This window comes from Budorcas taxicolor, chromosome 11 (genome assembly GCF_023091745.1).
Source record: "Budorcas taxicolor isolate Tak-1 chromosome 11, Takin1.1, whole genome shotgun sequence".
NCBI classification, from domain to species: domain Eukaryota; kingdom Metazoa; phylum Chordata; class Mammalia; order Artiodactyla; family Bovidae; genus Budorcas; species Budorcas taxicolor.
In genome coordinates, this window is record NC_068920.1 from 46,780,419 (window position 1) to 46,805,564 (window position 25,146).

The 25,146-nt window shown below is 40.8% G+C and overlaps 1 protein-coding gene across 1 annotated transcript in view; it reads right to left on the reverse strand.

Annotated features, from left to right (window-relative positions):
• DNAH8 (dynein axonemal heavy chain 8) overlaps nucleotides 1-25,146 on the reverse strand; it is a 315,366-nt gene that overhangs the window by 57,497 nt on the left and 232,723 nt on the right. The window contains exons 81-84 of the mRNA XM_052649575.1: nucleotides 24,534-24,736; nucleotides 12,173-12,246; nucleotides 9,154-9,306; nucleotides 8,613-8,768 (exon numbers count right to left, since the gene is read on the reverse strand). Coding sequence (XP_052505535.1) covers nucleotides 8,613-8,768; nucleotides 9,154-9,306; nucleotides 12,173-12,246; nucleotides 24,534-24,736 — 586 coding nt within the window. The remainder of the gene's footprint in view (nucleotides 1-8,612; nucleotides 8,769-9,153; nucleotides 9,307-12,172; nucleotides 12,247-24,533; nucleotides 24,737-25,146) is intronic.

The following is a 25,146-nucleotide window of genomic DNA, read 5'->3' on the forward strand; positions in this document are numbered from 1 at the left end:
TTACAAAGGTCTGAGAACTTCACCACAATGCCTCCTCCAAGGAATTCTGGATCCAGGCAGTGGTTGAGGATCCAGTCATTAGGATAAGATGCTTAAGATTTTCACAGGTTCAGTTTGCTGGACCACCGCTTAAGATGCTCAGGGTCCATTGTGGTATGCCACAAGGGGCAGCACATGGGTCATCAGTGGGAACAAAACAGCCAACGTTTTCCTGACCTTCTGCAGGAAGTGTAGGCAGGAGACTATAGATGGAATTGTTGAGTTTCAGAAGACCCAGACTTTGGAGGAGGATATATTTAAAACTAAAATCCTGAAGGGCGAGTGTGGGCTTGCTCTGAAGCCCAGGATAGTGCTACATTGGAGCTTCTGGGAAACAGTAGTGAGAGAATATTGATACCAGAGGGGTGCTTTCCTTGCGAGTCATCTTTCAGAGGATGCAGGAATTGTCCTCAAGAAGTAGTGGCCAAGAATGTGGAGGTGTGCACCAGGGCACTGGGATGAAAGGCTCCCATGGGGAGGACAGCAGGACTGGCTGGCCGAGGCAGAGACATCAGCTGGCTGCACTGAGAGCTGACTCGGCAGCAGTAACCTCGGAGCCAAGCTCCTGGAGGAGGAAGGAGGGAAGCTGGGGGAGTAGGGAGTGAGCAGAACTTGGTGCAGAATTGGTTGGTGCATCTATGCAAGTTTCCATGGCGGCACCCAGGTCACCCCCTTCCCCTGGGCAAGCCTGCTCCCACCTCAAGACACCCTCCACCACTCTTCTACCCAAGAAAGTTGTCCTTGACCAGTCAAATCTACTTCCCCTCCTTAAAGGAGAGGAGGGGTGCTCATTTCATCCTCTGCAACAAGAGCAGGATCCACATAAGACATAATGCCCTTGAGCTGGGCTGCATGAAGCCAAACCATGGTTCGGTAGGAGAAACACACTGGAGGGAAGGTGGGGGTTGGCTGTTTTACCACTAGGTCTTGCATTCTCATGTGTGATGGACTCCAACATGAACCCTTTGGAAGTGAGCAGACTCTTCCCAGTATAGACTCCTCCCCCCACAACCCCACCATGTCCTTCACCTGCCTTTCATCTGTAGAAAAACTTTAGTCAAAAATTTAATCAGAGAGGTGAGAAAATACAAAAGGAAGAAATAATAATAGCTTCAGTTCAGTTCAATCGCTCTGTTGTGTCCAACTCTTTGGGACCCCATGAATTGCAGCACACCAGGCCTCCCTGTCCATCACCAACTCCCGGAGTTTACCCAAACTCATCTCCATCAAGTCAGTGATGCCATCCAGCCATCTCATCCTCTGTCGTCCCCTTCTCCTCCTGCCCCCAATCCCTCCCAGCATCAAAGTCTTTTCCAATGAGTCAACTCTTCTCATGAGGTGGCCAAAGTGTTGGAGCTTCAGCTTCAACATCAGTCCTTCAAAGAACACCCAGATCTCCTTTAGAATGGTCCTGGTTGGATCTCCTTGCAGTCCCAGGGACTCTCAAGAGTCTTCTCCAACACAACACTTCAAAAGCATCCATTCTTCGGCACTCAGCTTTCTTCACAGTCCAACTTTCACATCCATACATGACCACTGGAAAAACCATAGCCTTGACTAGATGGACCTTTGTTGGCAAAGTAATGTCTCTGCTTTTGAATATGCTATCTAGGTTGGTCATAACCTTTCTTTCAATGAACAAGCGTCTTTTAACTTCATGGCTGCAATCACCATCTGCAGTGATTTTGGAGCCCCAAAATAAAGTCTGACACTGTTTCCACTGTTTCCCCATCTATTTCCCATGAAGTGATGGGACCAGATGCCATGATCTTCGTTTTCTGAATGTTGAGCTTTAAGCCAACTTTTTCACTTTCTTCTTTCTCTTTCATCAAGAGGCTTTTTAGTTCCTCTTCACTTTCTGCCATAGGGTGGTGTCATCTGCATATCTGAGGTTATTGATATTTCTCCCGGCAATCTTGATTCCAGCTTGTGTTTCTTCCAGCCCAGTGTTTCTCATGATGTACTCTGCATATAAGTTAAATAAGCAGGGCAAGAATATACAGCTTAGTCATTAAAAAAAAATGTCAAGGACCTTTGATTCTTTCTCAAGGACTACAGACAATATTCTGAGCCATGTCCTTTGAGTTGTTTTACAGAGACTGGAACCACCACCAGGTAGAAGTTACCTGTATATTGCCCACAAGCACACAGACATCAGATCAGCTGGAACCAAACAACTGATGATGCTGACTCCTTCTTACCTCATCACCAACCAGTCAGAAGAATGTCCACGAGCTGACTGTAAGCCTCCTCACTACCCCCTCCAGGCTGGTACACACAGTTTCAAGAAACTTAGTCCACTGTGGCCCCCCTTTGCCTGAGAAAACAATAAAGCCATTTTCTTCTACTTCACCAAAACTCTGTCTCCATGTCAGCACTGTCTTGTCAGCACTGGAAAACAGAGGGTGAGTTTTGCCATCAATTTCCCTAGTCCAGAAGCTTCAGATTATGTGACATGAACCAATTCCCTCTTCTTTTATTCAATCTCTAAATGACAAAAGTATATACGTCATGTTGTAGAAAGTAAGGGCTATCCAGGAAAATTTGGAAGAATCAATTTACTGATTAACAAATCAGGTATTTGGCTTTTATATCCAACAATAGAAAAATATAAGCCAAAATCTTTCTTTGCAGAATAGTCCTTCCTATAATAGTTGTGTCTTGAACCCTAACGTGTACACAAATCACTTGGGCATCTTATTACAACACAGATTCTGATTTAGCAGATCCAGGGTGGGTCCTGAGATTCATCTCTTAGAAGTCTCCAGGTGATATGAATGCTGCTGATGTAGGACCACAGCCCCTAAAGAATTCTGGATTTTTCTATCAGACTCACTCTATCCTAACCAATTCACTTTGATTCATGGACCTACCATTCCACGTTCCTATGCAATCCTGTTCTTTATGTCACTGGACTTTACTTTCACCACCAGACACGTCCACAACTGGGCATCATTTCTGCTTTGTCTCTCTCTTCATTCTTTCTGGAGCTACTTCTCTGTTCTTCCCTAGTAACATACTGGACACCTACCAACCTAAGAAGCTCATCTTTCAGTGTCATATCTTTTTGCCTTTTCCCACTGTCCATGAGGTGTTAAGGTTCCAGTTTGTGGATCACCCACCTGGTGACTTCATGGTGGGGGCTAATGGTGACCTCCTCCAAGAGGACTTATGTTGCATGCTGCAAGCCCCAGGACTGTGCTGCCCGTGCACCTGTCCCCACAGCAGCCCACTCCTGACCCACACCTCCACAGGAGACCCTTAAACACTCACAGGCAGGTCTGGTTCAGTCTCTTGTGGGGGTCACTGCTCCTTTCCCTGGGTCCTGGTGTGCACAAGGTTTTGTTTGCGCCCTCCAAGAGTCTCTGGAGTGCATGAGAGAATGCACTGGTCACAATAAACACCCTCTTCCAATGACACAAGAGACGACTCTACACATGGACATCACCATATGGTCAATGCTTAAATCAGACTGATTATATTCTTTTCAACCAAAGATGAGAAGCTCTGTACAGTCAGCAAAAACAAAACCAGGAGCTGACTGTGGCTCAGATTATGAACTCCTTATTGCAAAATTCAGACTTTAAATTGAAGAAAGTAGGGAAAACCACTAGACCATTCAGATATGACCTAAATCAAATCCCTTATGATTATACAGTGGAAGTGAGAAATAGATCCAAGGGATTAGATCTGATAAACAGAGTGCCTGAAGAATGACAGATGGAGGTTTGTAACATTGTACAGGAGATGGTGACCAACACCATCCCCCCAAAAGAAATGCAGCAAGGCAAGATGGTTGTCTGAGGAGGCCTTACAAATAGCTGAGAAAAGAAGAGAAGCAAAAGGCAAAGAAGAAAGGGAAAGCTATATCCATCTGAATGCAGAGTTCCAAAGGACAGTAAGGAGAGATTTTTAAAAAATTTAAAAAAAAAGCCTTCTTAAGTGAACAATGCAAAGAAATAGAGGAAAACAATAGAATGGGAAAGACTAGAGATCTCTTTGGAAAAGGAAGTGGCAAGCCACTCCAGTGTTCTTGCCTGGAGAATCCCAGGGACGGGGAAGCCTGTTGGGCTGCCGTCTATGGGGTTGCACAGAGTCGGACATGATTGAAGCGACTTAGCAGCAGAGATCTCTTCAAGAAAATTAGAGATACCAAGGGAACATTTCATGCAAAGTTGGGCAAAAAGACAGAAACAGCAAAGACCTAACAGAAGGAGAAGAGATTAAGAAGAGGTGGCAAGAATACACAGAAGAACTATAGAAAAAAGGTCTTAATGACCCAGATAACCACAATGGTGTGATCACTCACCTAGAGTCAAACATCTTGGAGTGTGAGGTCAAGTGGGCCTTAGGAAGCATCATTACAAACAAAGCTGGTGGAGGTGATGGAATTCCAGTTGAGCTATTTCAAATCTTAAAAGATGATGCTGTTATACTGCTGCACTCAATATGCCAGCAAATTTAGAAAACTCAGCAGTGGCCACAGGACTAGAAAAGGTCAGTTTTCATTCCAATCCCAAAGAAAGACAATGTCAAAGAATGTTCAAACTATTGCACAGTTGCAATCATTTCACATGCTAGCAAGGTAATGCTCAAAACCCTTCAAGCTACTCTTCAACAGGATGTGAACCAAGAACTTCCAGATGTTCAAGCTGGGTTTAGAAAAGGCAGAGGAACCAGAAATCAAATTGCCAGCATCTATTGGATCATAGAAAAAGCAAGAGAATTCAAGAAAATCATCTACTTCCACTTCATCGACTATGCTAATGCCTTTGACAGTGTGGATCAAAAAACTATGGGAAACTCTTAAAGAGATGGAAATATCAGACCACCTTAACTGCCTCCTAAGACATTTACATGCAGGTCAAGGAGTAACAGAATTGGACATCAAACAACGTACTGGATCCAAATTGGGAAAGGAGTTCGTCAAGGCTGTATATTGTCACCCTGCTTATTTACCTTATATGCAGAGTACATCATGCAAAATGCCAGGCTGGATGAAGCACAAGCTGGAATCAAGATTGCTGGAAGAAATATCAATAATCTCAGATACACAGATGACACCACCCTCATGGCAGAAAGTGAAGATGAACTTAAGAGCCTCTTGATGAAAGTGAAAGAGGAGAATGAAAAAGCTGGCTTAAAATTCAACATTCAAAAAACTAAGATCATGATATCTGGTCCCATCACTTCATGGCAAATGATAGGGAAAGAGTGGAAATCGTGGCAGATTTTATTTTCTTGGGCTCCAAAACCACTGTGGACAGTTACTGCAGCCATGAAATTAAAAGGTGCCTGCTTCTTGGAAGGAGAGCTATGACAAACCTGAAAGTCACTCAGCAGTGGCCTACCCTTTGCGAACCCATGGATTATACAGTCCATGGAATTCTCTGGGCCAGAATACTGGAGTAGGTAGCCTTTCCCTTCTCCAGGGGATCTTTCCAACCCAGGGATTAAACCCAGGTATAGACAACATATTAAAAAGCCAAGCTATCACTTTGCCAACAAAGGCCCATATCGTCAAAGCTATGGTTTTTCCAGTAGACCTGTATGGACGTGAGAGTTGGACCATAAAGAAGGTTGAGCACCAAAGAACTGATGCTTTGGAACTGTGGTGTTGGAGAAGACTCTTGAGAGTTCCTTGGACAGAAAGGAGATCAAACCAGTTAATCCCAAAAGAAATAAACCCTGAATACTCATTGGAAGGACTGATGCTGAAGCTGAAGCTCCAATACTTTGGCCACCTGATGTGAAGAGCTGACTCACTAGAAAAGACCCTGATGCTGGGAAAGACTGAGGGCAGGAGGAGAAGTGTGACAGCGGACATTTTGTCTAACTGAAAAACATTTAAAACATTTCTCTAATTGAAACTAGGAGAGGGGAAATGCTTGAATTACCCACACTCCTTGGGTAATCATAGAGCTGGACAACAGAATGTTAGAAATGGGAAAAATCTTGAAAGATCACTTCCTTCTACCTTGAAACACACAGATGGGGAAACAGAGGCCCGAAAGGGACAAAACTGGACCAACCCTATGTAGCTAACTGATGTCACAACAAGTCTAAAGCCCAGGCCTCCTGACTCTCTATGAAGTGCTCTAATACACTATGATCGGATTTTAAGAGATCTTCACAATATTTTTTTTTATAGACATGCCACTGTAAACTTCATGGCCCTAGTAGTGGAGATTATTTTTGTTAGTTTTAATCCAAATACAAGTCACGTTAAGTGCAAGTACACTTTGGCTCCATGACTGGCCCAGAGTCCTTTTCTTCTTTTTAGCACTTGGATAATGGCCACTAAAAACACAGATTGCCGTCTTGACTGTATGGAAAATACCCGCAATCGTCTATCCATGATAAGCATGGTGGAAAAGTTGAATCATTACTAGGAAAAGAATCATAAAATTTACTGTTTGTGAATTGGGCATTAAATATCAGAGTGAAAGCAATATTTGTATTAGAGTGTGATAAGGTCTAGCAAACCCAACAATTCCCAGATAAGAATGTATGAAATCGGCTTCAGTGACTTGAAAACCATAATTTACAATCAATCCAGAGGCCACAGTGGAACTTAGTAAAAATAACCACCACCCACAAAGCATTTATTCTGACTTTAACTTCTCAGGGTGGGAGACAGAGAAACACCCGTTGTCCCTCGGCACTGCCCTCTCAGCTGGGCAGTGTTTTCCTGGTAAAGTGGAGGCAACAGGGAACCTGTGGGTAATACGCCCAGTATTTCCTGGGGTGGGCACCCAATTCCCCTCCAGTTTTGGGCAGGGCAGGGAAAGACAAGGTCAAGCTCTGCTGGCCGCTGGGCACAGTTGAATCATGACTCCTGGTTCAAACCAATTGATTTATTTTGTCCTCACTCCAACTTCAGGAAAAGAAGAAATGTAGGAAAGAATTCAAGGAGCCCCTATCTCTCTGTGAAATCAAGAGTGAATCAAGTACATTAAAATTACACAGCCTGGACTTCCCTGGTAGTCCAGAGATTAAGAATATGCTTGCAAATGCAAGGGACACAGGTTCAATCCTTGTTCCAGGAAGATTCTACATGCTACAGGGCAACTAAGCCACAGCGCCACAGCTATGGAGCCCACGAGCTCAAGAGCCCATGCTCTGTCACAATGAGAGAAGCCCGTGCACCACAACTCTCTCTAATAACTCCCACTCACCACAACTAGATAAAGCCTGTGTCCAGCAACGAAGATCCAGTGCAGCCAAAAGCAAATAAATTACTAATTTTAAAAATTATATAGCTTTCAAATACAGAACAAAATCCAAAATCCAAAAATAGAACAAAGTGGTGACAAATGAAAAAACAAAAACCAGAACCCATGGAGACACTGCTGGGTAGCCACACAGTACAAGCAAATCGGAAACAATCTGAAGACGACAGCCGACCCCTGTGACTCATCTTCCAAACACCGTGACCACCACTGTCCCAGTGGGGATGAGGGTCAAAACATACTTGCATCCAAGGCAGGCAACATGGGGTGTGACTTCTGGATCCACCATTTCAGTTCAGTTCAGTTCAGTTCAGTCGCTCAGTCGTGTCCGACTCTTTGTGACCCCATGAATCGCAGCATGCCAGGCCTCCCTGTCCATCACCAACTCCCGGAGTTGACTCAGACTCACGTCCATCGAGTCTGTGATGCCATCCAGCCATCTCATCCTCTGTCGTCCCCTTCTCCTCCTGACCCCAATCCCTCCCAGCATCAGAGTCTTTTCCAATGAGTCGACTCTTTGCATGAGGTGGCCAAAGTACTGGAATTTCAGCTTTAGCATCATTCCTTCCAAAGAACTCCCAGGGCTGACCTCCTTCAGAATGGACTGGTTGGATCTTCTTGCAGTCCCAGGGACTCTCAAGAGTCTTCTCCAACACCACAGTTCAAAAGCATCAATTCTTCGGCGCTCAGCCTTCTTCACAGTCCAACTCTCACATCCATACATGACCACAGGAAAAACCACAGCCTTGACTAGACGGATTCACCATTTAGGAAGGACCTTAACCTCTCTGAGTCTCAATTTCCTCATTTTCCAGATGGTGATAAATCCTACCCTGAAAGGTGGTTATTAGTATTACATGAGATGGTATATACAACATTGCCAAACGTCTCTGAGTCTCAATTACCTCACTTTGCAGATGGTGATAAATCCTACCCTGAAAGGTGATTGTTAGTATTACATGAGATGGTACAGAGAACACTGCCGGACAGCATAGGCAACTTTCAAGATCCAGTTCCTATCAGAGCAATTCGTTTGTTCTTCCCACAGACATTTATTGAGCTCTGGCCATGCTGCAGCTGCTGCTGTGACAAGCGGAGACCCAGCAGTTACAAAAGGACAGTCGTTGCTCTGGAGAATCTTACACTCTAGGGGTCGAGGTGGGGGATGGGGGCAGGAAGATGCTTTCAATACATAAGCAAATATGCACATCCTGTGCCAGGTGGGGAAAAAGTGCCATGAAGGAAAAAGAAAGTGAGGTGAGGACACCAGACAGTGGAGCAGGGGGGCAAGCATAACGTCATTAGTGTCTTCTAAAAGCGCAAATGGTTCCCAGAAGTTACCTGCACAGTGGAGTGCAAAAACGCTACAGTGTAAAGCATTGGCTTCCACATGGGCAAATTACTGATATCCAGAAGGTCTTGATTAATTCCGGCAAATGTTCTTTTCAGACCTGCGCGAACGCCTTGGGGTGGCTCATTAGTGAATTTGAGAGAAGTCTGTCATAAAAAACAAATAGTGAAAAAAAAAACGTAAATAGTACTTTTGTTTCTATAAATTACTGTGAAGGATAAAATAGAAATGACAATACATCAGAAAACAATATGCTTGTGGTAAATAAAAAGGCACCGTGTAAACTAGTTACATGGATCAGAGCTAAAACCCAATTAATTAATACCAAGTCTTATAATTCTCCTGTGGGAATATTTACTATATAACCTTGATGATTATAGTCAAGATTTTGACGATAATGGCATTAAGATTTTACAATACAGACTTGACCCAAAAAAGCCCGTTATGTTTGCCATCTTTCAGTAATGACAGAAGTGTCATCTTCATTTGTATAACTCTCAAGGAAAAGACACTCATCTCATAGTAACAAACCTGAAGCAATGTAATGGGAAACCGAACGTGTGGCTCGGTAGTTATCCACACTCGGAAAGTATCATCGATGGTTTCTGTGATGGTTAAAGTCTCCAGCAATTCTTCCATGAATTCCAGGCCAAGGTGACAATTCTGCAGTAAAACCCAGCCACCCTGTATTCAAAAATGACTTCACGTTAATTCCTCATAACTTTTTTGCTATGATTTAAATAAAACAAAGTGTACATACAAATATTTTTTGAACTTTTGCTCAGGGTATGTGAATACTCTGTTTTAAGCACATATGTTAATGGAATTATTATACGTCAATACAAACTTTTTTTCCCTGCTTCTGGTAAAGCTGGTTACTTGGAATCAAGCGGTTTAAAAATGAATGTTACTCTGTCACCCCTGGTTCAGAAGGGAACAGAAATTAAAACGAAGTCAGACTTTATTAAGTACAGTGTGTGCACCATCTAATGGTGGGAACGGGTATTTTGGAATTTGTACCTTGTCCTGCCTAAGGTAAATCAGAAGGGACTCACGCCAAAGCCAAGCCATCCACTGTCACAAAGAGATGCACATGACCTCATGAAAGTTGGAGGAGTTGACGAAAATTCATCAACAATCAAGTTAGGAAGAAAAGAGAGAATTTTAATAGAGCCAAACTGAGGATTATAGCCTGGGAGACAGACTCAGAGGCTCTGACTGTCCCACCTGTTAGAAGTCAAAGACACAGTCATACACATTTTCAAGACAAAGGGTCATACATCAAAATGACATGCTGACATTTCACATGAAGTTCACCAAAGATACACAGTCCAGGTAAGCATATACAAAGACATGCTAATCTTTAAGAAGCTACATTGTTAGTGTCAAAGAAATGGGAAAAAGTAAACCTCATCTTTGCACTGAAGCAGGCATCCCCACCCCAGAGGAGGTCTGGCTGATGCATAATGCAGACACAGACTGCACAGGGGAGGCAAGAGGCCCAAACGAGCAGCCAGAGCCAATTTTACGGTACAATTTTCTTCTCCTTCCTTGAAATACAAATTTTACTTCACCAGAGGCAATACATTTGGTGACATTTGCTACCAGTATTCTTGCCTGGAAAATCCTATCTACAGAGGAGCCTGGTGGGCTACAGTCCATGGGGTCGCAGAGTTGGACACAACTGAGTGACTGAGCATGCCTGCTACCGTAATACTAAATCCTTTTTAAAATTTTATTTCTTTTTCATGGAAGGATAATTGCTTTACAACATTGTGTTGGCCTCTGCCATACATCAACATGTATCAGCCATAGGTATACATGTGTCCCCTCCCTCTTGAACCTCCCTCCCACCTCCCACCCCAATATTAAATCTTATTCTTTGTCATCACTCCTCCCAGATGTTCCTGAAACCACAAAATTTATTAAGCACTATCTAAATATTGATAAAACCTTAACAATATGTCATATAACCATCCCAGTTCTATAAGAACATAGTTTACTAGCCAGCTGATGCTTTGATATACTTTATGCAACAAGATCAAATAAATACAGCTACAAGTTATTGAGCTCAGTATACATATGGTAAGGCATATATATTGTGCCTTATACTGCAAGAGAAAATACAACTCAGATTGGCTTAAATAGCAAAGGGGACTTTTTGGTCTAGACAACCAGATCGTCAAGAAGATGAACTTCATGGTCAGAACTCTGGGTCCTTGTGGATCCAGTTACTCTCTGATTCCCTGCTCTGAATTCCACAATGTCAGCTTTATCCTAAATCTTTCAAGTGACGATGTGGCTGTACCTGTTCATGCTTTGTTTGTATTATTTCTGTTATTTGTTTTGCTTTGTTTTTGCCTATGCCACATGGCATGTGGGATCTTAGTTCCCCAACCAGGGATCAAACGCACACCCCCTGCATTGGAAGCTCGGAATCTTAACCATTAGACAGCCAGGGAAGTTCTGTTTGTTTGTTTTTTTATAATGCCAATATTATCAGTATTTATCCCACCTTGAGACACAGAACACAGAAGTTATTAAAAAACTAATATTCTAAAGAAAGTTGATGTGAATACTGTATTCAAATGTAAAAGCTTCTCACTCATGGAAACTAAAGAAATTATTTAAGGCCCAAAGTCAAACAGTCAGATCATTCAACAGAGTGAATCATTTTATCTGAGTAAAAATAATTATATATAATTGCTTTGGTATATATAAATTAAATACCATATATTATTAAATTTAATTAACTGATAAAGATTAAGGCTTAGGGCACTTGAGAATTAATGGTTAGCCTGAAAACTTGATGACCCAAGCAGAGTTTTAGCCCATTAACCCTCTCCAGTCATTAATTCCCAGGGAAAAGTTGCTAGAGACATTATGAGATCAAAAGCTTAAAAATAAACCAAGATCTTATTTTACTTTTATAAATGGTGCAATTTCTTATTGCTGCTGAAACTGCTATCAACCAAGCTTTTCTAGAAAATTAATGACCTGTGTATTTATTAGGTGTGATGAAAAATATTTCTCAACATTCCATCCAGCTTGCAATTTTCAGTAAAAACTGTTATCAATATTTAAACATAACACCCTCAAATATTTCTTATTTGCCTGAAACTATCCATTAATGAAAAATGAAAGGCTCTCTTTAACCGAAAATTGAAATTTGACTGTCTCAATCTGTCACTTCTTAAGCACTATCTATTAATATTAGATCATGACATTCCAAGACTGCTAGAGCTACATTCTTTATGAACCAGAAAGTGTATCTGCCAAATTACCAAAAAATATTTAGTGAAAATAAAAATGGAGCATATGCTCTAGAAAATGGAACAAGTATTTTGTGGGGATGTCAGGAGCCAACTAGCTGGAGGTTCAAAATCCTTAAGTAATCAATGTTTACTCTATATGCATAAACAAAAAATGGAAAATTGAGCATCACAGGAAGAACACTCTACCCATCATGGAGGTGATGCTAGGTAGACCAGATGGCCAGAGGAATCATATCAAGAAAGTTGCATGAAGAGTCGTTTCCATTGCTACATACCTGCTGCATTGACATCTGAATCAGCTTTCGAGCATGTACTTCTTGTCCTTGCCCCATTGAGATAGTTCTGCATTCTGTAATACAGAAGGATCACTATGATAAAACGTAAATTTTATACCCGGATTGGGATGAAAAATTAATTGCTGAATTGTCATAGCCTCCCTCCCTCTATGGCTTCTAAGGATATTCTGCTATTCAGATAAGTCTGGCTTTTGGTTGTGTTGATGAGAGAAAGGAGTGGAGCAGACTGGAGGCACTACATGGGAAAGGAAAGAATGAGAGACAGACAAAAGGCATGAAGCAGAGCTTTTAAAGAGTTCTGGGGTCTTTGGAGATAATGAGAAGACAGACTGATGGGGAGAGTCAGCTGCAATGCTATCACAGGTATTTAGAAGGAAAGAGGATTTTTTAGTTTTGCTCTATGTTTTGATTAGAATAATTTTTTGGTGTTTTAGCAGATGTCTCAGTAAAGATTGGCTACCAATCATTTTATTCTTTTATGATGTCAAGCTTGCAGTGTTTTGTCTGTCTGACTGTTTGGGTTTTGTTTGCCCATTTGTCCATTTTCCGAGATGGAACTCGTAGCAATTCATCCCCATGAGGACTATATTCAGGGGTAACTGCTCCTCAGGATCAAATCCTCTTGGAACTGAGAAAAAGGAGCCTGAAGAAAAAAGTGGCAACCACTCCAAGATTAGAGATGTGATTATAATTCAGCAGAATCTACACTATTTAGGCTCGTTAGTGAGTTTGATGTCCCAGGTGGAGAACCACACTTGTGCCTGTCATATGAATTCACCAAATTGTAGAAGTCTCTGAATCATACTTGGGAAACTGGAATTAGAAGTTAACTTTGAAGTAAGCTTTTATGGACCCAGGTCTTCTTTAATTTTAGAGGCATGATCTCTAGATCTCTAGAGGCACAGGGAAAGAAAGTCAGTGGAGATGCTGTGAAGCAATGCATGCTTTTGACTTACTCTACTGGGTCAGCCTGAGTCCTCAGAAAAATGGGCTGCCGTGGTTGGGCAAACAATGAGGCTGATTTGGAAACTGCTGGTAGAAGCTACAGAGAATGAGAAAAATTCACAGGCTGGAGACAGCAGTATGTCAGGAACCAGGGAAGAAACTGCCAGGGCACACCATTTAAAATATAGCACCATGGGATTAACGGCCAGAGATTCCGTGAGTGCTGGTAGGGTGTAGCATTAGAATTATTTGTGGACTCAGGGTCACAGGGTGAAACTTAGCAGTGTGTGCCTGAGAGAGGATTGGCAGAGCATTGCTTGAAGAACTAGGAACTGCAATTGTCCATAGGCCACTGAACACAGCTGGATTCTCCCAACAAAGCCCTCATGAATCTCTCCTGCTGAAGGGGAACTAGGCACTGTTCCCAGGGCATCTGAGAAGAACCCACAAACCCTATAAAAGAAGAAAGGGAAGGTGGAACTCAAATGGAAGGAGGCTGCGAATTGTACAAAGAGACACTGAGTCTCTCTTGTTTTGGAAGAACCCACAAGTGTTGGGTAGGTCAATGGAGGAAGGTGTGATATGGACAATAAGTATTAACACATGAGCGTGAGCCATAATCTATCTCCTCTGCCCTTCCAACTCTTCTGTGATACATTGTTTAAACGGAAGAACTGGTTTTTGTTCAGGGGTAGCCTGAGTTTCTTGTCTCAACCTGGGTAAGGGGTCAAGAAGATACTTAAAGGCATCCCTTCAAAATAAACCCAGAGTCTGAATGTGACCCCTTCTGGATGTCTACACTCTCATGCCCCTAGTCCATCACCTCATGCCTGTATTCTCGCAGGAGCCTGCTCACTGGTGACCTCTCTCCCACTCTTTCCCCTGCTAGTTATTCTTCCCGCAGCAGACAGAGGGATTTGATTGAATCCCAAATCAGATTATGCCCACCCTCTGCTCAGAAACATCTGACGGCGTCTCATTTCATTCTGTGCAAAATTCAGAATCCAATTCAAATTCTGACCTCTATGACCCTACACAAATGGGTCTCATTGCTCCCGCAATCTACACACACACACACTTTTTAGGATCCCACCACAATTCACTCACTCTTTTCCAATTGCACGGGCCTCCTCCCTCATGTCATCGTCAAACTGAGGTGGTTTTACTTTTCCAGTGTGAATGCCATTTATTTCTTCCTTTGGTCTGACTAAAACTTCCACTACAGTGCTGAGCAGAAGTGCAAGTAGACATTCTTCTCTTGCTCCTGATGTTTTGGGGAAAATATCCTATCTTTCAGCATTAAGCATGATGTTAGCTGTGGGTTTCTGTAGGTGCCCCTCATCAGGTTGAAGAAGTTGCCTTTTATTCCTAGTTTGCTGAGGGCTTTCATCATGAAAGAATGTTGGATTTTTTTCAATGCTTTTCCTGCAACTATTGAGATAACCGTGTGATCTTTATTCTGTTAATATGGGGTATGAAGTGAAGTGAAGCTGCTCAGTTGTGTCCAACTCTTTGCAACCCCATGGACTGTAGCCTACAAGGCTCCTCTAGCCATGGAATTTTCCAGGCAAGAGTACTGGAGTGGGTTGCCATTTCCTTATCCAGGGGATCTTCCCGAGCCAGGGATTGAACCCAGATCACCCTCATTGCAGGCAGACACTTTACCGTCTGAGCCACCAGGGAAATAAGTGGCATTACATTGATTAATTTCATATGTTGAACCAACCTTGTATTCTTGGGGTAAATCCACTTGGTCATGGTGTATAATTCATTTTGTGTGGTACTGAATTCAACAGCATTTTGTTGAGAACTTTTGCCTTTATAGTTAGCAGGATATTGGTTTCCTTCTACTGTCTTTGTCTAGATTTGGTATCAGAGTAACATGGTCTCATAGAATGAGTTGGGAAGTAATCTCTCCTCTTTTATTTTTTGGAAAGAACTGGTGTTATTCATTAAACATTTGGTAGAATGTGAAGGCATCTAGTCCTGGATTTCCTACAAATCAATCTTTTTACTTCTTAAAGCTCTATTCAGTTTTCTATTTTTTCCTTAGTCAGTTTCAGTAGTTTTCTCTTTCTGATAATTTGCCCATTTCATCTAGGTTATCTGTCTAATTTGTTGGCATAATTGTTCATAGTATTCTGTATGATCTTTTCTATTTTTTCAAGTCAATAGCGATGTCCCCTGATCAAAGAAATTTTCACATATTGAGGTATGGGAAAGTCATTCTGACTCATACATGAGTTTACTTGAACTTTATGCTAACTAAAACAGTCTGTTTGTGGCCTATCAAACATACATTGTACATCGGCTCTAACTGTCAGAGAAAAGGATACATTGACCAGAATTAAAGAATGTGTTAGAAATAAAAATTTCATAAATTCTTCCCTTCCTGAGATGACAGTGCCAGTACTTTGTCAATGATGAGGCTCCCTTCCCAGGTGTCAAGGTATACTGACTTGCTATGTGCTTGCTAACCTGTTTTTTCTTGAAACCTTGAAGGAATGTGTCCTGACTTGTTTGATGCTGACTTTGATGTCCTGTTTGATGTTCTTTGTTCTGACAAGATATGAAACGATGCTGAAACCCATGCTTCTCTGGAGCAGCTCCTCTCACTTATCTGAGAGCTGCCAGTCCTCAGTCTGGCTCAAATAAAACTCTTTTCTATGCCTATTATAGTTTGTTCATTGATTATTTTCACTGACATCCCTCTTTCATTCCTGATTTTAGTTATCTTGTCTTCTCTCCTTTATTCTTGGTCGGTTAGGGCAAAAGTTTGTCAATTTTGTTGATCTTTTCAAAGCAAATCCACTTGGTTGATTGATTCTCTGTTGTTTTTAATCCTCTCTTGCATTTTTTTCACTCAGATACTTATTATTTCCTTCCTTTTGATTGCTTCAGGTTTAGTTTGCTCTTCTTTCCTTGGTTTCTTAAAGTGGAAGCTTTAGATATTGATCTGCAATCTTTCTTCATTTTTAAAATAGGTTGATAAATATTTGATAAATTTCTGAATAGTCTGGAAAAACTAGATTGATTGACATTGGAATAGTGAGGAAGCTTCGCACTTGAGGAAGTTCAAAAGACAAAGACCTGTGAGAGAAGAGGCAGTGCAGGCTGAATTTCCAGGGAGAGTGGGGAAGGCTGCCAGGAAGGACATCATGATGGGGACTGCCCTGAGTGTCAGGATGCATAGGATGTTGCAGGAATTGTTTTTGCAAGTATAGCAGCATAATTGTCCGTTGGTGGTATGGGACGTTTTGATTTTCTGGTTTGCAGACTTTTTTTTCCCCTTTTTTTGCTGCTTGGTTACATTTGAAAGACCTTCAGTAAGATTTCAACTGCTTTTCTATTTCTTTCCAAAATTTGACTTGAGTGTCTTTCACATCTCCTCTTTCTTTTTAAAAAATTTTTAAAAATCAGATTAAATGATATATGTTATAGTGAAAGCTTTGTAAAATATAGGAGACTACAAAGAAGAAAACAAAAATCACCAATATCCTTCCAGAGAGATCTACATTCTAATCATCTCAGTGCACAATCCACAATCACTTACCCTCATTTCAAAATTCAAAGCACTCTGAAAACTGACAGCTTTGCCACAAAATCACTTTGGTGGTAAAAGCTGACCTGAATGGATATGAGCCTATTTATAGTCTTTATTTATCCCTATCTTTATAAATATTAATATTTTCATCTGCAATGTATTATATAATACATGAAATATTACTTTTCTAAAAGCTGGACAATTCTAATTTCTGCAGTGCATCTGACTGCAAGAGCTTTGAATAAGAGATTACAGACCTATCCATATTAAAAATTATATATATATGTACAATAATACATATACATGCCATTTTATATATCTACTTCTTAAATATGTTGTATTTTATTGTCATTAAACATTACTGATAAACAGTTTTTAATGGTAGCACAATGTTCCATCATGTTAATGCATTCTTGCCAAGTTAGTCACTATCCTTTTGTTTATTTGAGACATTCCTAATTTTTTAATATTATAAATAGCACTAGACTTAACATCCTTGTAAATGAATCTTAGTGTGCATCTCTCAGTTTGTTTTATGATAAATTGGTATGTGTAGAATAGTTGGGAAAAAGCACACAAACATTTTAAAGATACATGGTGTATATGAAAAAGGACCGCCAGTGTCTCCAGCTGAAATAGAATATTGCAATTCCCAACCTACACTTCTACCTTTTCTTTGGAAACTGGGCAGGGCCCTGTGGAGCCCTCCCAGTTACAGAAATCTTTCCTTATCTGTAAGAAAAAGGCTTCAGTTTTCCAGACCTTCCCTGAGATCCAAAGGGCAAACTCAAACAGTTACTGATTAGGGAAGTGAGGAAATGTGGAAACAAAAGAAACGTAGTCTGAAACACTTCGTGCAGGACTTCCCTAGTGGTCCAGGGGCTGAGAATCTGCCTGCTAATGCTGGGGACATGGATTCAATCCCCGATCTGTGAAGATCCCACATGCCGCAGGGCAGCTAAGCCTGTAGCTCCACAACCGCTGAGCCTGTGTGCTGCAGCTGCTGAAGTCTGCGCCCCCTAGAGTCCATGCTCTGCATCAAGAGAAGCCACGACAGTGAGAAGCCAGTGCATTGCGACTAGAGAGAAACCCCCACTCGCCCAGGTACAGCAACAAAGATCCAGAGCAGCCAAAAATAATTAAATTTTAAAAAAGAAACCAGAGCCCAGAGGTAAAGAGTCGTTATTTCCTCTTAAAGGGGTATACGTAACAATATATCTTGGAGTTTTTTCTTACAGGAATTATTGCCCCACCTAAGCAGAGGATGGTAACTTCAGGCCGAGCACATGGTTCCTGGAGCACCACCCTGTTACCTCACCACCAACCAATCAGAAAAGAGTCCTACACCCTGCAGCCCTCACCCCAAATTTTGCCTTTAAAAACTCTTCCCTGAAAACCATCAGAAAGTTTAGGTCTTTTGAGAACAAGCCAATCACACTCCTTGTTTGGTCCTTGCAATTAACCTTTCTCTGCTCCAAACTCTGACCTTTCAGTTTGTTTGGCCTCACTGTGCATCAGGCACATGAGCTTGGATTCAACAGCAATTTGTGTTTTAATTTTATCTGTGGCGCTTTTGACATACCAAAGTTTGAAAACTTCATCCAAACTTCTTTTCCTCTGATTTTGGATTCTGATATTACGATTAAGGAAATCTTAGCCACTCCAGTAGTATCAACATATTCTTTTACAGTTTAAACCTTTTAAAACCTTAATCAACCTAGAATGTACTTTAAAGTTTAATCTGAGGTAGGATTCTTGCTTTCTTCTAAAGTTAACCTGCTATGGCAACACTGTTTATTGACTAACCAATTTTTCTTCCACAGATTTGAAATGTGAATCTCATCACAGGCTAAGCTATTGTATATACTAGAGTCTAATTTGGGGCCTTTCATTTTGCTCTATTGATCTGTTTATCTACTCTGAGCCAGTTCCTCACTGATTAAATTATTGCAATTTGATAAAGTTTAGAAATCTGATTGGGCTTGTTCTCCACATTATTCTTTTTCCTTTTCAAGCTGTCTTGGCTATTGTTGTCCATTTATTACTCTAGATGATCTAAGATCCCTCTACTATCCAATTAGGGGAAAAATGATGTTGGAATTTCAATTAGACTTGCATTCAATTTATAGATTAATTTAGAGACTATTGACATCTTTACAATACTGAATCTTTATAATGGGAATGTGGTTTAACTCTCTATTTAATTTACCCTACTTTCATGTCTTTAAGAAAGTTTTATAGTTTTCTTCTAATAGGTATTCTAAAGATTATTTCTCAGTTTTATTTTTATTGAGATACTGAATGGGATTTTTACATTTCAGAAGAATGTTTCATTGATTTTTAAAATATATTTATTTTTGTGACCAGCTACCTCACTAAAATACCCTGTTAAATCTAATAGCTTTTCAGTTGATTCATTTGTGTTCTTCAGTTAGACAATTACACTATCTGAGAATAATGATGGCTTTTGTCCCTCTTTTCCAGTAGTTATATCTTTTATTTATGATTCTTACAAAGCATTAGCTATATCCTCCACAGTAATACTAAATGAGAGTGGTGATAGCAGACATCTTTATCTTGTTCCTGACTTTAATGGGCATCACATCTCTAGTTGTTCACCAGAAAGCATGAAGCTGTTTGAAGTTCATATTCACTATCATATTGACACAATAGTCTTCTGTTCCCATTTTTAAAAGCCAAATACAAATGCTGAATTTTTACAAAATGCCTTTTTAGCAATGATCAAGGTAATGACCGCCTAAGGAAAAAGTCTTTCGCTTGTTGTGATGAGATTTCTTAATACTGTGTCTTTCTCAGATTTGCCCATGCATCCTACTTGATCAAGGCATGTTGCTATTTTTTGCATTTTTTATATTATGCTAAATTCTTCCTGCTTGCACTTAGATTAAGTTCCTTACATTTATATTAATAAATAGGATCAATCTGTGGTTTTCTTTCTTTGATATAATGACTATCTTGGTCTGTTTTTTATATCAAGATAATGTTATTCCCTTAAAATACAGAGGAAAATGCATCCTATTTTCCTATGTTGTGAAATGGAATATAGAAAAGTTTTAAAGGACCTACCAAAAAAATCATTCAAGCTTAGTGTCTTTGCTGAGGTAATAATTTTAAAACTTGTAATTTTCCTCATCTTAATTATCGGTCCATTCAGACTTTTCAATTTTTTCCAAGAAATTTTTGTAAATTTAAGATTTTCTATAAACATCCATTTTAACAAGATTTTTAAACTTTTTTTTAACTATAACTATATATCATTATCTTGTTACTTTTTTCACCTGTATATACTTTATTTTACTCATTTTCTCATTTCTATTTTTGTTTGCTTGCATGTTCAGTCACTTCAGTTGTGTCTGACTCTTTGTGACCCCATGGACTGTAGCCCACCAGGCTTCTCTGTCCATGAGATTCTCCCTGCAAGAATACTGGAGTAGGCTGCCATGCTCTCCTCCAGGGGATCCTTCCGATCCAGGGACTGAACTCTCATCTCCTGTGTCTCCTGCACTGCAGGCAGATTCTTCACCGCTGAGCCACCAGGGAAGCCCCATTTTTATTTGTAAGTTTATATTTCATTTGTCCTCTTTCATTCGTGTCTGGATTCTATTTTCAAATCCATTCTTCTTCTCCTTCACCCAAGCTCCTAGCAGGATTTTTCTCATGCTAATCCCATCTGTTTTCTTCTTCTTTCCCAGGCAGCCAGTGCTTTTGTGCCGAATTTATCTTCTCTGAATTTCTCAACACAGAGCCTGACAGGTTCCATAGTGAGAAGTTCTCCTTCTTTTTTTTTTCTATGAAAACCTATTTGATCTGGTCCCATCCCTCAAGTTGCTGTCAGGGAACTTGCTAATTCATCCTCTAAATCCACTGAGATGGTTGGATGGCATCACCGACTCGTTGGACATGGGTTTGGGTGGACTCTGGGAGTTGGTGATGGACAGGGAGGCCTGGTTCGTGGGGTCGCAAAGAGTCGGACACGGCTGAGCGACTGAACTGAACTGACTGACTGAAAGGCACTGGAGGGATGAAAAAAAGGCCACTGACAAGGGATTTGGGAGCCCTGAGGTTAAGTCCTGAATTATCTGCCACCAGCTAGTTCTCTGGCCTTGTTTCCAGACCTTAGTTTCCTCAGCTGTAATACAAGGCACTCGAATTCCAGGATTTTTCAGAATTTTGTGAACCTTGAGCACTTTATGATTGTCTATTATCCAAATAAAACATCTCTAGTTGAGACTAGAGTAATATGTGATTCTGTCTACATAATAGTTTCATTTTACAGCTATTTGGGGAGCTTTTAACCCAAATCAGTGAACAGAATGATGCTTCCTAACATTCCTAAACATTCCTTTGCTCTAAAAAAAATGAGCAATGAGTTTCTTATAAACATCATTGGATCCTTCAGTGTTAAAATTAAATCTAACGTCTTTCCTAACAAAGTAATCAATAGAAGGTTGAACAATTGCTGGAAAAACTAAAGAAGTATCAAGAAATGGAATCACCAAATTGCCAAGCAAAGCAGTAATAATACTAGGTGATAGCATTGTTCTGGCCTTATGTACTTATCTAAATTATAATCTCTCCCAAAGCAGACCTTGAATTATTTTCTTATTTCTGTTCTTACACCAATGTCCTAGACAACAGCATTGTTTTGAGGTAAATTTGAAATGGTAACTTCAGTGGGAACTGCCCCTCTTCTAGGAAGAGTATCCTCTTCTAAGAAATGCCCCCAGCTCTAGGCTCCATATATGTGGTTCTTGCTATGAACCCATTTACACAGCAACCATTCACTGACTGGCCCAGAAAGGAGTACACAACCAAAGGAAAACCAGTGAGCTTCCTCCTTGGGTATTTGGACCTGGGACCAAGAGAGTAAGAGGAGTTTGCCTGGGTGAAAACAAATAGGGCCATCCCAGGTACAAAAGCCCCTCTGTGGTCCCCGTTTCTTGTTTGCAGAAAAATGCTTTAGTCTCTTAGGCCTTCCCAGGGTTCCAAAAAGCAGACTCAAGCACTTACTAATTGGAAACAAAGGAAGAGCAGTGGAGCAAGAAAAGTAATGATAGCTTCAACAACAATCCTAACTTCTCAGGACTTCCCCAGCGGTCCAGTGGTTGAGGCTCCGTGCTTCCACTGCAGGGAGCATGCGTTCGATCTCTGGTTGGGGAACTAAGATCCCACGTGCACATGATAAAGCCAAAAAACAAAGCATTCTTAGTTCCTCCTCAAGGAATATATATAACAGTCTGATGAATATCTTTGAGTTGTTAGGAACAAGCTAAGACCCTTTCCCAGATGGAGGGTGTATGACTACATGTAGTCCACAAGTATGGAGACACTGGACTGGCTGGAACCAAAAGGCTGATGATTAACTACTACCCTTTTACTTCACTATCAACCCATCAGAAGAAAGTCATGCACCCTGCAATTTCACTCTAAATGCTGTTTTTAAAAATCCTTTCCTCAAAATCTTTCGAGCATGAACTGCCTATTCTGCAGATTATATGGCACCTGCAATAAACACTGTGGGCTTTCCAGGTGGTGCTAGTGGTAAAGAACCCAATGGAAAACGCAGAAAATGTAAGAGATACAGGTTCAATCCCTGAGTTGGGAAGATCCCCTCAAGGAGGGCATGGCAACCCACTCCATTTCTTGCCTGGAGAATTCTACGGACAGAAGAGCCTGGTAGGTTACAGTGCATGGGGTTGCAAAGAGTCGGACAGGGTCGCATAGAATTGGACACGACTGAAGCGACTTAGCACATGTGCATGCATGCGCAAACATTGTACTTTCCTTCACCACAACTTGGGTCAGTAAAATGGCTTTACTACCCGGCAGGCAGGTGGATTCAGTTCAGTAACACTAGTAGTGCTGAACTTGCTGAAAATGTAAGTACTGAAGCCCATGAGCCACTGGAATCCATGAATTCTGTCATATGGAGATTGCTTTGTAGCAAGACAAAAGAGGAATCTATATGCAGACAGTACATTGAAGCAACTGGACAAAAATCCATGGAGAAGTAGATCTCAGAGGGATTTTCAAAGTTCAAAGCTTTGAGAGGAGCACCACTCTAAGGCTAATACAGATGACTGCATACTGCCGTGAACACTAGAACAAAATGGCCACCTTTAAAGGTGGTTAAACGAGACTTTCCAGTCATTATGTATGAATGTGAGAGTTGGACTTTAAAGAAGGCTGAACAGTGAAGAATTGACACTTTTGAGCTATGGTGTTGGAGAAGACTCTTGAGAGTCCTTTGGACTGCAAGGAGATCCAACCAGTTAATCCTAAAGGAAATCAATCCTGAGAATTGATTAGAAAGACTGATGCTGAAGGCTGAAGCTCCAATATTTTGGCCAGCTGATGTGAAAAGCAGACTCATTGGAAAAGACCCAGATGCTGGGAAAGATTGAAGGCAGGAGGAAAAGGGGACGACAGAGGACGAGATGGTTGGATGGCATCACTGACTCAACGGACATGACTTTGAGCAAGCTCTGGGGGGCGGGGGGGGGGGTGGGTAGTGAAGGACAGGGAAGCCTGGCGTGCTCTAGTGCATGGGGTTGCAAGGAGTTGAACACAATGGAGCAACTCAACAACAACAATGAGACTTAACCAGGAGTATGTGCCAAGAGAACCTGGGAGCTCTTTGCATTGGGTCTCAGTGTTCAGACAGAAGAAAGTAGCTACTGAAACATGAATCCACGTAGCACACAGAACGGTGTGATGACAGTGATGAGGAGTGAACAAAGACCATGCTACCTTAAGCTACCGGTTTACAGTAACTTTAGTGCAGACGTGGTAAATACTTGGAGACCACTAAACAGACTTTATATTATGCTTTGTCTAACTAGATAATAAATTCAAGGTTTTATTTTATATTGTAGATTTAGAGGTTCACGATCAATCACTTCCATAATCCTTATAAAGACATAAATGAATTGCTCCTATGAGATTCAGGTATAGAGCTCTGAACCTAAGAAGATTCCAAAAGGCAATTCCAACAACATTCAGATTTTCAGAGTATTAAGAGGAAACTGCCCTCCTGTAAACAGCCATCCTAGAAGAGAAGGGCTCAATCATGACGTCTTTGCATCATTCGGGTACTTTTTCTCTAGTCCCGTTGACTCACACTTATGTGTTTGTAATTCCTTACCCTACCTCCTTCCCTCAGAGTAACTTTCCTTCTCCCCAACATGATCCCCTAATTTTTATCTACTTTTAGATACTACTCAAAATGTCATCACACTTTCCTCTATAGCCCACGCAATCCGGGCAGCTCTGCCTCTTGTCACTGGGCATGTCCACACCTCTGCTACAGCAGTTTGTCACGCTATCTTCTATTGCCTGTTTACATGTCTGTCTTTCCCAGCTATGTTGTATTCACCTCTGTACTCCGTGAATCTAGCACACTGCCTATACTCAGGGGTTATTGAATGAAAGTATCAATGAATGAATCCTTACATTATTATGCACTATAATACAAGAGTTACATTTTTTCAATTTGTGACAAAATAGGCTTTGTTATAAATTTACACAGACACAGCAATAAAATTTGCTGTTGAATGTTCATTCTTGCCAGTCTGCTATCCATATGTTATGGACATCTGATTACAACTTTTAAAAAATCAGTACATGATGGATGAGAATGTTCCTCTCTGCACAAAGATATCTATACCCTCCTTCTAGGAGATCCGAAAATGGGGGAAAGAAGAAGTTTAATATTTTTTCTAACTCAGTTTTATGAATATATTTATAAGAATCAGCTATAAAATTCTGAAAGGAAAAAACTGAAGCAAAAACATGGAGGCTTTGCTAAATCTCACAGATTGCTGTTCATACCCAGCTTCAGTTTCTTGGCCAGCGCGTCAATTTGAATTGTGGGATCGGACCCCATGGACAGAAAACATATCAGAGGTGTTCTCGTATCACTTTCTTCCCAAGTTTTCTCCAGATTTAAGATAACTGGTTCTGTATACTTTTCCTCCAAAGAATCTGCAATATACTTTCTTGCTTGAAAAACAGTACGGTCTGGGCACCAAGACCTAGAAATGGAAACAAGTTAGAGGAAATAAATTCAGATTTTAAAAATTCTATTTAGTTCTAAGCACTTAAAGAACACATAGTTAATTAGCAAAAGGATAACAAGCAAATCCTCCTTTTTGCAGATATGTGTAAGATGGACGGCGAGATTTTCAGTCTTCGGATGAGTGCAAGTTTAATCGTGTGGTTTTGATGCCAGGCATTGGCAAGGAGCAGGGCAGAGTCAGTTATGTTGCCACTCTAGAAGGGAACTTAGAAATCAGTTAACTTTCAAGTGTCTCATTTTCAGGAGAAGCAGTGACTATTATGAATTTTTTAAAAATAAATTCCTGTTGGGTTTTTTGAAAATCTATTGATTTACTTGGCTGTGATGGGGCTTATTTGCAGCACATGGAATCTTTTTTTTTAATTC